The sequence below is a fragment of the Capsicum annuum genome, chromosome 3 (assembly GCF_002878395.1).
Source record: "Capsicum annuum cultivar UCD-10X-F1 chromosome 3, UCD10Xv1.1, whole genome shotgun sequence".
NCBI classification, from domain to species: domain Eukaryota; kingdom Viridiplantae; phylum Streptophyta; class Magnoliopsida; order Solanales; family Solanaceae; genus Capsicum; species Capsicum annuum.
Window position 1 is genome coordinate 107,415,704 of NC_061113.1, and position 14,997 is coordinate 107,430,700.

The 14,997-nt window shown below is 36.2% G+C and overlaps 1 protein-coding gene across 3 annotated transcripts; it reads right to left on the reverse strand.

The window, feature by feature from the left end:
• Positions 1–2,174: 2,174 nt before the first annotated feature.
• Positions 2,175–14,685, reverse strand: LOC107863605 (amino acid transporter AVT1C). 3 transcript variants are annotated; one of them, XM_016709605.2, is made up of 13 exons: positions 14,151–14,685; positions 13,725–13,948; positions 12,445–12,770; positions 11,493–11,707; positions 10,503–10,526; positions 10,154–10,334; positions 4,182–4,401; positions 3,744–3,879; positions 3,647–3,666; positions 3,181–3,326; positions 2,911–2,954; positions 2,757–2,819; positions 2,175–2,487 (listed from the first exon to the last, which is right to left on the reverse strand). In XM_016709605.2, exons 2-13 carry the CDS (start codon positions 13,928–13,930, stop codon positions 2,392–2,394), a joined length of 1,677 nt encoding a protein of 558 aa, XP_016565091.2. In that variant the 5' UTR covers positions 13,931–13,948; positions 14,151–14,685; the 3' UTR covers positions 2,175–2,391. The 3 variants fall into 3 exon arrangements, with proteins under 3 accessions (XP_016565091.2, XP_047264177.1, XP_016565092.2); XM_047408221.1 differs by having other exon boundaries at positions 14,359–14,634; XM_016709606.2 differs by lacking the exon at positions 10,503–10,526.
• Between the last annotated feature and the right edge of the window lie 312 nt (positions 14,686–14,997).

Below are 14,997 nucleotides of genomic sequence, written 5' to 3' on the forward strand. Positions count from 1 at the left end.
TACCCCTTTCTTCTTCAATGCCCCCCACCCCCTTCACCTCTCATCCCCACCCTGCACCGCACACCTACACCCCACACACTTTTCTTCTCCAATACATCAACAAACAACAACACTCATGTTCTACAACCATTAATTCCTCCATTAACACCCTCCTCCAATTTTTTCATTTTCTTCCATTAATACATTCTCCAATGAAGAAATTGAAGACATTGAATTGCTTCATTAATTCAGTTCGAAGACCAACAAAATTGAAAGAAGCTTTCGCAACTTTTATTTTTAAAGTCCATTGTTCCTTTTCTATTCTTTATTTATGTCATTTGTAATAAAAACGAAATAGTATTTTATTTCTGAAAATGATAATTGTTTACATTTTCAAGGGTGAATTTGGTAGTTGAAAACGTTGAGAGAGTTGGGTTTAAGGTTGAGATGGTGTTTAATGGAGGAAAAAAATTTAATTTGATGTCTTTGTGATTGTTCTCTAATGGTGTTAATTAAGAAAAATGAAAAAAATTAAAGGTGGTGATGGGGGTTGGCTGGAAGAGGAGAAAGAAAGATAGGGGTGGGGTGGAGGTGGGGGGCGGGTGGTTTGAAGAAGAAGAAAAATGAGAGGTGGGGTTGGAGGAAAATAGAAATTGAAGGTGGGGGTGGCAGGCTGTTAATGGAAGAAAATAGAAAAAAATGAAGGTGGGGTGGGTTTGATGGAGGAGGAGAGCTGGGTAACGGTGGGAGGGATGGTTTAAAGAAAAAGAAAAATTGGGGTAGGAGTTTTTTTTTTTAAATAAACAAAAGTTTAGTTTAAGTGATAAAGTAAGTTAAGCAGATAAGTTCGAGGGAAATGATATCTTTTTCTCAAATGTTTATTATAAAATTTACATATCTAGATAGTCTTTAGTGTGATTGTCAAAGCAAAAATTACAACCCAGTATTATCGTGCCTAGAAAGTCACGATAGTCAATGGGGATCAGTGTGGCGATAGCTCGCAAGCCAAATTTCCTTCACCGTAAGTTGATTAAAGTGTGTTCTTCTCTATCATTGGATGTGTGTACTTGCAATTGAAGCTTGGGGAAACAAGAAACAAATAATAATGTAGACATATTCTAAGGTATGTACATCGTTCTTCTCTTTAGTGGAAAAAAAATTGAAAAGTTACCGGCATTCAATATTTACACGCGGAAAGATGAATGATATGTGTTGCGTGTATATATTTCTATCACATAATCATAACCAATTAATGCATAAGTTTACTATATTACTCCCTCTATTCCAAAAAATAATTGAATTGTTAGGGTTTAACATATCCTTAAAAGAAAATCTTTTAAAACATAAATTTTAAGTTATTTTTCACTATTATCCTTTTAATTGTTCTTAGAATACTCTCCTAGAAAATGTGAAGTACTTAAGAATCTCATTAAAATTAAAAGGTAAAATTGAAAGAAATTTTCAATATATATATATTGAAGTATAAACAATTCATTTATTTTGAACATTAAAAAATAACTCAACAATTTATTTATTTTAGAATGGAGAGAGTATGTAATTATAATATGTTGAATTTATTTTGTGAAAATTTTCAATAGAGTAATATTTATTTTGACTAATTCCACAAGTGATATCACTAATCGCAACTTGTTTTCGTAGCTCCAACAATTAATTCTAACCTCTTAATCCCTCTGTTTGCTTCGCTTTTACTTGTCACTAATTTCTTAATTAGATTTCTATTTTTGTTTGTCATTTTTGACCTATCAGAAAAAGACAAATTCTTTTTTCTATTTTATCCCTAACATTAATTTTTTTAAAAAAATTTATTTCAAGATACAATGTAAGAGCATCATCTAATAAATATTATGATAAAATAATTAGTTTATTAATTATTTTTTAATAGGTGTCAACTCAAAATGGCACAAATAAACCATTAACATTCATTTCTCCAATAACACTTCCGCAATAATGGGACTTTCTTCTTTTCAAGAAACCTGTCTTGGGTAAGATATCATACAGCTTCATTCAAGAGTTCTAATGTGATATTTTTAAGGATATCTCTTTCCAACGTACGGAGAAGAAGATTCCAAGACTGAATTAGCATGTAAAAATTAAATAACATTCGGATTTTGCAATTTAATAGTGAAATGAAATTTGAATCTGTCCCCTCTAAATAACATTCTAAGAGAAAGAGAGAATCTAATGAAATGCATTTTTCTCTAAAAGACAATTGAACTACAGATGTATTTAAACAATAATAATAAAAAAAATCATTATCAAATTCTAGCCCGAAAATGGAGTATGGGCTTAGTCTCTACCAAGAAAATGGAAACTTGTGAAATCTTTATGATTAGAAACTTAATGTACTCTAAGCTCGAAAACATCTGATGCTACACTCAGTATTACCAAAATTTAGCTCATGCTGTGGATGATATTGGAGAGAGCTGAATAGGACCCGATCACTGCAGATATAGCACCTATTGTGATAATGAGGACACATACTGTAACCTGAATACAAAGGATAACAGAAGAAATTCCATTACAAGTGAATATTGCTAGCAGCATGGTTAAGATGGACATATTGTCGTAATGTAATTGATTTTGGCATAAGATGTTTTTTTATGATGTTCAAGAAAATATCTTAACTAAAACAAAGTACTCTTAAGTAGTCAAACTGTAATGTCAGAAGCGAAAATAGAACAGAGAAGGGATATGGGCTTCACTATTTCCTGAAGGGAATCAATCGGATAAAAGTGAGTGCTGAAACTTCTCCATACCTGAAGGCCGCTTGTTTTTCCCTTCAAGATTCTCATGAAGCAAACACAAGGTAGTATCAGAGTCTGGAAATAGAGCTTCCATTAGTACAGATTTATGATAAGAGTAACAAATAGCAACAGAAAACAAACTTAGAGAAAGCGTAAAATGACCCACCACTAGCATTGTAAGTAAAGATCCAATCAATGCCATTACCAAACCTGCATGATAAATACTAATACTTAATTCATGTAAAATTTTATAAAGGGAAGGAGCACATCTAGTTGGAAACGAAACCATCTGAGATATGCAATAATTATAAGTTATATCAGGACCACTGAGCAGATTAGCCACATTTGCAGCAACTGTTCCCAACGGGTTAATGGGATGAAAAGAAAATTGCTCAAGAGTGATAATAATAAGTAAAGTCATAGAGGGAACACCCACCAAAAAAAGGAACCGCAAGACCAACTACTACTGTGGAAATTGTCAATGCAGTTCTAATGATGATTGGGTACACGTGAGATTTGGCGTGTTTTGACGGCAAAAATTCCTCCAAACTCATTGCTACAGGAGACAGGGTTAAAGCATATGTACGTCTAATTAAGGAACACATTTCTTTTATTTTTCAATCACAAAAATTCTGGAGAGATGTCACCCTTGAAAATTGCATAAATGAATGAGACAGAATAAAACGAACAGAATCTTTTGACAGGAAGTGCCTTTAATTCTAGCTGATGACTTTTGCGGCAGCTAGCATGAAATTATCCAGGTGGTCAAATCTGTTCATTCTTAAAGTAGTAGGACCAGAAAAAGTAGGATTCCTGTCTTCTTTAAGTATCATATTTTAACATACTAGCTAAGAACTAGAATTACTGATTAATGCAACATCATGGATTCAGTAAAAGGATATTTTGTAAAAGGATTAACAACCTGCAAAAGAAGGAGATGCAAGTTAAGTACATCTTCAACTGGTGGTAGAGAACTCAATCAGAATGTTAGCTACTTACAGTTGTCCACACAGCAACCTTGGAAGCCATTAATCCTTTGGGCATATTTAGAGTAAACTGGGATTCAGCTGAATCCCCAAACATCAGGTATCCCAACACAGCTGTTCCACCATACAACAGAGTTACCATACCAAAACTGCATCCAAATTAAACCGAAGTTGGCAAAATAAGGAAAAAACAGGATATCAAAACAAACTCTGGTAACACAGGAGCATTTTCAGAGAAATCTGGTTAGGTTTGGCGTTGATAATCTGCTTTCGAATTCAACTTTGGTACTCATATTACAGAACGATGAGGCAAGCAAGGAGCCCTGAAAGTCGTAAATTTTCCTTGCATGGATTGCTAGAGAGAGCTTGAACATGAACTTCTATCCTAGAGCGTACTTCCAATTTAATGAACAGACTTCAACAAGCAAGTCGCATATACGAAACCAAATACCTGGTCAAGAGGACTGCAGGAAATTGACTCCGATCCGCTAGGGATGTATATATATTGGGAAAGACCGCATGTCCAGAGTAACAAAATCCATAAAGCCCAATGGAAACAGGAAAAGTTGGTAGGTTAAGTACAGTCCCTTTGCTTTCAAAGCCTACATGATCCACCAAGCCAGCCCAGTACAAGCAAAGGACCACCAAAACAGAAGCAACAACTCCTCCAACTGAAAATTACAGGCAGTCAACTAAGAATCATGGTCCAACACTGAGAAATTGCTATCTAAACCACAGAAAAAAAAAGAAAGGATGAAAGACTTCAAGAATTCTGTTCAATGGAAAATCTATATTTACAATGAAACAATCTACAAAATTGTAGATAAGTAATCGATTTCTTATGTATGTGGCGCGCATAAGGATAGCCCAAATCAATTTGTAGACATCTGCATCAGATATGATATAATCACAGGATCATTGAAGTACAAATGTATCTCCTCTGTCCTCGATAGAGGCTATGAAAACCTGTGAACTTGTTGTTGGGTAAACGCGGAATAACAATAAAAGTATTTGTAGTAAAATAATAGGGAAATAAATGAAAGGAATGACACCAAGGATTTTAAGGGAGAAAACACGGACCAAGAGGAGCAACTGATGCTACTAGAGTAAGGAATTTTTACACCGTAGTCACAAGTACAATACGCAAAGTGACTATTACACACTCAAAAGAGATAACCCTCTTTCGACTTCCATCTTACTAAAATATTGCTCACTCTAATTTTTTCTTCACAGATTATTTTTTATCAGTCTGTGAAATACTTCACCGCTCTCTCTATATATTGTTTTTCTCTCTGCTTGGTGTGATTTCTAAATGAGCTGAGGAGCTCCTTTTATAGTAGCTAATGTTGCTACTGATGTCATTGATGACATCACCACTAGACACAAAAAAGTTCAATTTTGCTGCATGACAAATATAATTGGACGGTAGTCATATTCATTCTGCCATATCTTTGAATTGTTGGCCAAAAGAAGAAAACATCTTCCTAAATTTATGGGAAACATTTCAACAACATTAATGGGATTGGACCCCACAAATCTCCCCCTCCAGTCCCATGCATCTGAAGCAGGTATCCTCGTCCTTCTCAGAGAGAGCTCATGCCGACAAACACTTAGCATAATTTGAATTTGTCTTTTGGCACCACCTTTGACAGCATATCCGCGGGATTTTCACTTGTGTGAATCTTTTCAACATAGAACGATTCATTCTCCACTTGTTCACGAATCCAATGGTACCTCACATCAATGTGGTTTGTTCTTGCATGGTACATGGAGTTCTTGCTCAAGTCTATTGCACTTTGACTGTCACAATAGATAACATACTCCATTTGTTGTAATCCATGTTCTTGAAGAAATCGCTTGAGCCATATCATTTCCTTGCCAGCTTCAGTAGCCGCAATATACTCAGCTTCAGTTGTAGATAGTGCGACGCACTTCTGCAACTTCGACTACCATGATATAGCTCCCCCGAAAAATGTAAACAAAAATCCAGTAGTAGATTTTCTATTATCAAGGTCACCCACTATATCAGCATCTATATATCCCTTCAAGATTGGATCAGATACTCCAAAACACAAATAATCACCTAAGGTTCCTGCATCTCTATATCCCTTCAAGATTGGATCAGATACTCCAAAACACAAACAATCACCTAAGATTCCTCTTAGGTACCTCAATATCCATTTGACTGCTTCCCAATACTCTTTTCCTGAATTTTCAAGACACCTGTTGACAACACCAACTGCGTGAGCAATATCGGGTCTAGTACATACCATTGCATACATTAAACTTCGGACAACAGAGGAATGTGGAACTTTAGCGATGCTCTCTTTTTCTTCCTTTGTTGTAGGACACATTTTCCTGCTCAATTTCATATGACCAGCAAAGGGTGTGTTAACAACCTTAGCATTCTTCATGTTGAAGCGCTCCAGTACACGTTCAATGTACTTCTCTTGTGACAAGTAGAGCTTCCTTTCATCTTTAATACGAGTAATCCCCATGCCCAAAATTTGCTTAGCATGACCCAAGTCTTTCATAGCAAAAGACTTGCATAATTGTTTCTTCAACACATCAATCCTGGAAGCATTCTTTCCCACAATCAACATATCATCCACATATAGCAAGAGGATGATAAAATCATCATCAGAAAAACTTTTTACAAATACACAACGATCTGAAGAAGTCTTCTTGTAGCCTTACTCCCCCAAGACAGATCCAAACTTCTTATACCACTGTCTAGGAGCTTGTTTCAAGCCATAAAGACTCTTCTTAAGTTTACACACATAGTTTTCTTTCCTTTTTTCCTTGAAGCCCTCAGGTTTTCCATATAAATCTCCTCTTCGAGGTTACCGTGAAGAAAAGCCGTCTTCACATCCATCTGCTCAATCTCCAAATCAAGACTAGCAGCTAAACCAAGAACTGTACGAATAGAGGTCATTTTGACAACAGGAGAAAATATTTCGTCAAAGTCAATACCGTTTCTTTAACCAAATCCTTTGACAACCAATCTGGCTTTGTATCTGGGCTTTAAGCTGTGTTCCTCAAATTTTACCTTGAACACCCACTTATTATTCAAAGCTTTCATGCCCTTAGGCAATTTTACCAACTCATAAGTGTGGTTCTCATGCAGAGATTTCATCTTATCTTGCATGGCTTCAATCCATTGATCCTTATGTTCATCTTCCATGGCTTCCTCATAACATTCAGGTTCTCCCCCGTCAGTGAGTAACACATACTCATTAGGAGGATAGCGAGAAGAAGGAATACACTGTCTTGTAGACCTTCTAAGTGGAGCATTTGACTCATCCACAACTTCTTGAACTGGAGCATCGTCAACAATATCATTGTCGTTATCAACATCAACATGTTGATTTTGAACGTGCTTTTGGGCATCACCATGATTATATAACCCACCAACATCATGCACACCTGTACGAGAAAATTGATCAAGACTAATCACACCATCAGAACTTGAAGATTCTAGCTTCTCGCTTTGTCAATATCTTCAATGCTTTCATTCTCCAAGAAGATAACATCACGACTTCTTACAAGTTTCTTCTCAACTGGATCATATAGCCTGTAACCAAACTCATCAACGCCATAACCAACGAAAATGCATTGCCTTGTCTTGGCATCTAACTTTGACCTCTCATCTCTGCGCACATATACAAAAGCTTTGCAACCAAATACTCTCAAATAGTCATAGAAAACATCTTTTCCATACCAAACTTTATTTGGAACATCACTTTGCAAAGCAACAGCAGGAGATACGTTAATAACATGAGCAGGGGTCAATAAAGCCTCACCCCAAAAGGAGTTTGGCAACTTTGCTTCAAAAAGCAAACATCTGACTTTTTCCATTAAGGTCTTGTTCATCCTTTCCGCCAAACTATTAAGTTGAGGCGTCTTAGGAGGAGTCTTCTGGTGTCTGATGCCTTGTTGCTTGCAGTACTTGTCAAACGGTCCACAATATTCACCACCGTTATCAATATGAATACACTTCAGCTTTCTTTCTATTTCTCTTTCAACGGAAGCTTGAAACTGCTTAAAGACACCCAACACTTGGTCTTTAGTCTTCAAGACATAAAAGTGACAAAGTAAAGTACACCACCCAAAGTCCTTGTCTTTATTGGACCACATAAATCTGAATGCACCAGCTCAAGCAACTCTGTCTTTCTTGAAGGAGGATGAGATTTGAAAGAAACTCTATTTTGTTTTCCAGCCAAACAGTGCTCACATTTTTCTAATTTTGCACTGACAGTAATTTCTTCTTGGCTAGAACATTAAGTCTTTTCTTGCTAATGTGGCTAACCCTCTTGTGCCATAATGTTGAAGAGTTAGCGCTTTCAACTGCATTCACCATATTAGCACAAGTAGAAGCCGTAGTCCAGTATAGACCACGACGTTTGTCTCCACGAGCCACAACCAAAGAACCCTTAATGAGTTTTCATTTTCCACCACCATTTGTACTAACATATCCCTCATCATCCAGCACGCCAACAGAAATCAAGTGTAAGCGAACATCGGGTGCATGTTTTACATTGTTTAAAAATAGTTTAGATCCAATACAAGCTTCCAAACAAATTATACCAATACCAACCACCTTAGAAATAGTCTCATTGCCCATACTCAAGATTCCAAAGTCACCTGGAGTATAAGATGAGAAAAAATCCTTCCTTGATGTCACATGAGACGCGGCACTAGAATCCACAACCTAGCTTGACTCATCACAAGCAACATTTATTAGATTTGCATCAAGGACAGTAACAAGATCTTCAATGGTGACGGTGGCTACGCAATTTTCATTGTCGTCTTCTTTCTTTTCCTCCTTATCTCTTTTCTCCTTCTTCAACTTTCGGCAAAATTTCTTTGTGTGTCCTTTTAACCCACAATAATAGCACTCAATATCTTTAAATTTACCTCTGGATTTGCTTATATTATGTTCTCTATTTTGAGAATCACGATTCTTGCTTCTCCTCCTAGCGTCAGTCACCAAGACATCAGACGAAGAGGAACCTTGAAACTTTCGTCTCATCTCTTCATTAAGAATACTGCTCTTGGAAAAATCCATAAAGATCGCGCCATTGGGAGCAGAACTTGATAATAAAGTTCTAAATGTTTCCCAAGAGTCTGGTAGGGAACTAAGTAGACGTAAACCTTAAATTTTTTCATCAAACTTAATGCCCATAGCAAATAACTGGTTCATAATCCCCTGAAAGTTATTCATGTCATCAGAGAACCATCATGGTATTTTAACCCCAACATTTGTTTGATCAAGAACATCCTATTATTTTCAGTCTTTCGAGTATACAAACTTTCAAGATGCTCCCACAGGGACCGAGCCTATGTCTTCCCAGAAATATGATTCAACACATTATCGTCAACCCACTTCCTGATAAAACTGCAAACCTGTCTGTGCAACAGGTTTCACTCTTCATCGGTTTTATTTTTAGGTTTTATAGTGTCAAAGACCGACTGATAAAAATTCTTGACATAGAGCAGATCTTCCATTTTCCCCTTCCAAATGGCATAATTAACGTCATTTAAGGTAACCATTCTACTGGTGTTGGCTACCATTGCTTACCGAAAAATACAGATATTGTAAACCGTGGGTTCTAATACCAGTTTGTTGGGTAAACACAGAATAACAATAAAAGTATTTGTGGTAAAATAATAGAAAAATAAATGAAAATAATGACACCAAGGATTTTACGTGGGAACCCTTTTAAATAAGGAAAAAAACACGGACCAAGAGGAGCAACTGATATTACTATAGTAAGAAATTTTTACCCCGTAGTCACAAGTATAATACTCAAAGTGACTACTACACACTTAAAAAGATAACCCTCTTTTGACTCCCACTTTACTAAAATATCACTCACTCTAATTTTTTCTTCATAGACTATTTTTTATCACAGTCTGTAAAATACCTTATTGCTCTGTACGTATATTGTTTTTCTCTCTGTTTGGTGTGATTTCCAAATGAGCTGAGGAGCTCCTTTTATAGTAGCTAATGTTGCTACTGATATCATTGATGACATCACCACTAAACACAAAAAAGTCCAATTTTGCTGCATGACAAATATAATTGGACGATGGCCATATTCATTTTGCCATATCTTTGATTGTTGGCCGAAGGAAGAAAACATCTTCCTAAATTTATGGGAAACATTTCAACAACATTAATGGGGCAGGACCCCACACTTGTTTGCCAGGAGTACAAGAAATCTATAAACATGCACACCAAGTACCAAATATATGCATTTTTATTGTAGGTTACTGTATGTAGGCACTGTGTCATGAATTGTCCTCTAACCACTGTATCATATTTGTGCATAGGTGCATTGAGGCACACAAGTATGCTACAAGATTATATTTTTGACACTTCATACATGAAGCTCCTATTGTAGGAAGTTGGTCACTCACCTGAAATATAACTTAGGACACTGAGGTCGCGCAGCCAAACAGTAGGAAGGACAGCCAGGGTGGATATCACAACAAAAAGATGTCGAGCATCTAACTCAAAGCCACCCAGACTTAAATGTGCATTTGGAAATATAGCAGACAAATTATCACCCTCCAAGATTATGTATTCAACACATGAGGCCTACAAGTGAAGGACAAACAGATAGAATGAGAAAGCACAAATACTACATAATTTAGAAACGAAGCAATATCAAGATTGCCAAGATGCTTTAAATATTAAACAGCAGCTCATCTTAGTTTGCTAGGAAAAGCAAAAAGAATGACAAACTTATAGGTCAGATGAACTTACATATAATTCCACATATAAGATTATCTGCATCGACAAAAATACAATAACGCAAAAACAAATTAGTATCAAGAACAAGAAATGTTTTTAGACCTTTATCAGATATAAGATATTGAAAGGGAGCGTTGGAGTAACTGGTTGTTGCTATGTGACCAGGAGGTCACGGGTTCAAGCCTTGGAAACAGCCTTTGGTAGAAATGCAAGGTAAGGCTATGTACAATACACCCTTGTGGTGGGGCACTTCCCCCCAGACCTTGCACATAGCGGGAGCTTTAGTGCACCTGGCTGCCCCTTTTTTTTTTTATCAGATATAAGATATGTAGCCAAAAGAAAATAAGAAGGAAATTGGATTTTGTTGTAGTGACAAGGTTCGTTAACGAGTTATTCTAGAAAAGCCAGTACTGAGTGTTTCTCTTTTTCTTCAGATTTTGGCCAAGACTAATGCATAAACCTATCTAATTCAGTATTTTTGCACAAGTAATGGTGTTTAAATTATACTAGCTTCATTTTTTATGCACATATCAGCAGGTAACAACTTTATTATCCAAGAGATCCGCTAGTCGATAATACTACTTGGCTATTTAGTAGATAAAGATTATATTTCTCTTCAAACAATAGTTTTTACAACTACTGGATCTTAATGGTGTGAAAACATCTCTGAAAGTATCAAACGCCCTAGATACAGAATATAGTCAGAACTTGCCAAGAGTTCCAGAAATGTTTTACCTAGACATTGTCTCAGAATACAGTCTACTGAAGACGCCGGGATAGAAAACATTAAGCACATTCATATTAGGAGCAGCTACTTTTGGAATGACCTAACTCAACTCCAAAAGCTAGCTCAAGAAGTGAGTATTTCTCAAGACCATCTAAGGAGACAACATCCCGTTTCCTCCACCAATGTGGGACACTTGGCATATCCAATTCAGCAAGGCCTTCAATATAACCAGATGTAGAAGAATCAAAGACAACTTAATAGTTAATGGAACTTACTGATATAACAACACGCCCCATTGTACCAAAAGCAGCCTGACCAATGTCTGGATACGTCTCAAGCCCTGGTTGGCTATCCAAGCAGTATCTCAGGAGCATGCCAGTATAGAAAGAAAGCATGCCAAAAATAAATAATATTGAAAGTCCTGCCCATCCACCTTCCTTGACAGCATAAGGAGTAGAAAGAATCCCTACTCCACAAAGAACATTCATGCCTGTATGAAACCAACAAAATGAGAAAACATGTTGCTCACTAGCTTTGCAGGCAATCAATTTAGATAGAGAAATACAACCGAGAGATTTCCTTTAGTTCAAAGATGTAACAAGTGTTATAAAGAAGACTGACTGAAAATATTTGGAGCTGTATTTGAGGTCTGAATATTAGTAAGAAAAATGAACAATCTCTTGCAATGAGGACAGATATATTCTGTGTCACATTTGCATGATCAATTACACCTTACTTGAGCCTACAACAGCTATTATTGATCTAAAGATACTGCAATATAAAGGTTTGCTACAATTTTAGAAGGAAGAAGCCTCATATTTCTAGTTTCTCTGAATTCCTTTATCATGTAAGAGCATCAGTATTTCTCACAAGAAACTCCCAAAGCTTAAAATTAATAACAACTTTGATATATCATCATAAGATCTCCCATTTGACTTAATTCACAGCTCAAAAGAAATGAATCAAATTATTCCTTCTACCAAACAACTAGAGAGCCAAATTTCATTCAACATTAAACAGAAGAAATGAATACATTATCATGGCTATGCCACCATAAGCACAATACGATCTACAGAATTAATGTTATAGAATAACCTAAATGGCAGCACTTAAGAACCGTTGATGGCAGGACAGTGGTATGTCAACCTTCTGGTGGCATAGAGGCACAATGCTCATCAATAAACTGAAACAACCACTATGTCACAAAATTATATTCAGGAAATTTACCATTGACCACTGCTTGGCCATAGGAGCTTTGGTGAGAAATTGGAAGTCCATGTGCATCCTTAGAGGGTTTCTCATCAAGAAATTTCTTAATAGAAGACTTTCTCGGGTGTAGGGGAGGCAGCAAACCATGAGAACTACGCCTATGAGGTGCTTTTTCTTCCTCTGCTGGTGGTATGAGAGGCTTGTGAAGAGACGGCAATACCTCGGGAGTGTGTCTTCTTATAAGAGATGAGCCCAAGAATGAGCTTCCTAGCCGTGATAATGAAGGTGTTCCCAAGAAGTTAAGACTTGGAGATGGTACATTACTGTACAGATCCATGGATTGCCTACAAGAGGTACTCAATATGATAAGATTTGGGAATTCAATATGCATAAGAGACAAATTTCAATTCATTGTCAAAGCTTTACATATGATCGTTCATTGTTTTATATAGGACATAGCAGTAATTTGACAACATTTCAAATGGTCAATTATTTTAGAGACAGGACCGGAAGTGCCAATATCTGAGAACTAAAGAAAACTCACTAAAATATGAAGCATTAGATGAAGAGTGCTCTGCTTCATTATAGATCAGCAAGGGCTTTCAGCAGCAAATAAACTGTTGCTTGCATGACCGAGTTGAAGCAAGCAAATGCACCTTTCCCACCCATCAGGCATCATATTGAATGAATTGTGAACAAAAATTCAGTATAAAGAAGTTATGCATTAGCTTTCTTGGTCTCCCAAGGATCCCGGTGATTGGTTATAGATCAGCAAGGGCTTTCATTCTGGTTTCTTTGGTTTCCAAATTTAATTAACTAAAATGCTCTTCAGACAGTGCTGGGAAATCTTATGCCTTGCCACACTATAAATATCAAATCCAACAATTTTGGTAGTAAAGCTGGATATCTATGATTCCAATAGTTAGAATCAAAATCGTTGGAAGGTTTTATCTCCGGATCCTCAAAACTGAACGCAAGATGGTTGTCATTCCCCATTAAAAGAAATTTACAGTGGCTCAAGTTTGAAAACCGGTCCAACTTCTCCTTTTAAAAATCTAAAATAAACGGCCTTACTTCACATGCTTCCATCAACCAACATAAAATACTAAAGATAAAAGAGAAGGAGAGGTAAACTAAAATGTAACAACTGATCAAAGAAGAAATGAAATAATGGTAACGCTACCTACAATGTGCTTATGAAGTCAAAATTTAAATTTGTTTTTTTCTTTCAATAAAAGGAGGACATAAGGAAAACAACTGAATTAAGAAATAGAGTCCATTATGCGCAGGTGAAATACCTATAACTCTGAGGCCAAGCAGAGGATAACGAATTGGGTTTGCTCTGCTGGCCATTATTTTCATCATCATTATCATTGTCATTGTCATTGGAGTAATTGGAAAAATCAGACTCATTTCCTTCTTCATTTTCATCCCTTTCCAAATGTTGATCATCCTCTTCTTCACTCTCTACGTAGAAACTCTGTTCAGATATAGAATTCTTCATGTTTTATAGCCGTTCAACCTACACACCAATATTTCACCAAATCAAACTAAAAGATACAATGAATCAGAAACCCAATTAATTCCACGAAATTTGCTGTTTCTGCATCTTCAGCAAACATGCATGTGGACGTAATGAATAAATTTACGGTCAGCCCATCAGCAAGAAGGATATGTAACACGCATTTTTATGTATGGATATGTATAGAAAGAAAAACACTTACACGAGAAAATGAATCAGAAGCGAGATTTGAAATTGGGTTCAATTTGCGAAACCAAAAATAAGAAAGGAAATTAAATTGTGATTGGCTGTAAAAGTAATGGTGACAAAGGAAAGATGTTGAAAACTTTCTAGAGACAGATCCGAATTTGCAGATTCGAGAATAATGGGGTTGTGATTGTTTAGTAGTGGAAAAGAAGCTGCAATAATACCAAATGATTCCACAGATATCAATGAATGTCAAAAGGAAGTAAAAAGGCTCTCTTTTTATACACGTTGCACGTTGTTGTCCAATTTCTCTGAGGCTTTTTCTTCTGCAACTAAGCTAGGAAAATGTTGAGCTGATGCTAGATTTGTATGTGCTATTTATACAGGCAACCGTATTATGAGAGAGAGGGGGGTTGGACTCTTGGAGAGGAGAAAAATGCGTCAATATACAATGGCCAAACACATTGATAAGCCACTCAACTTGCATATTTCACTTTGTCACTTAAGTGAACATTCTTAATCTCTTAAAATAGTTAATAAATTGTGTCACTTTGCCATTTTTTTACGTTAGTGGATTGAAAACTTTTTGCATCAGCTCTCACCGTAAATTGCATTTGCTGTCAACATGAATTAAACGGTCAATTAGTTTGTATCAACTCATTTTTAAATCGCCACATAATTATATACATTCATGATTATTTCTTTAAAAAGAAAAAAAAAAAGGCTAAAATCATCTTTCCTTCTCCACTCAACCCATTTATTTTAACCTTCATTAATGGAGGTTGAATTTTTCATTCCCTTTATTAATCGAGGCACTTGCTGCCATGACGTTGCCGGAATCTCTTTTGCTTGAACTTTATTGG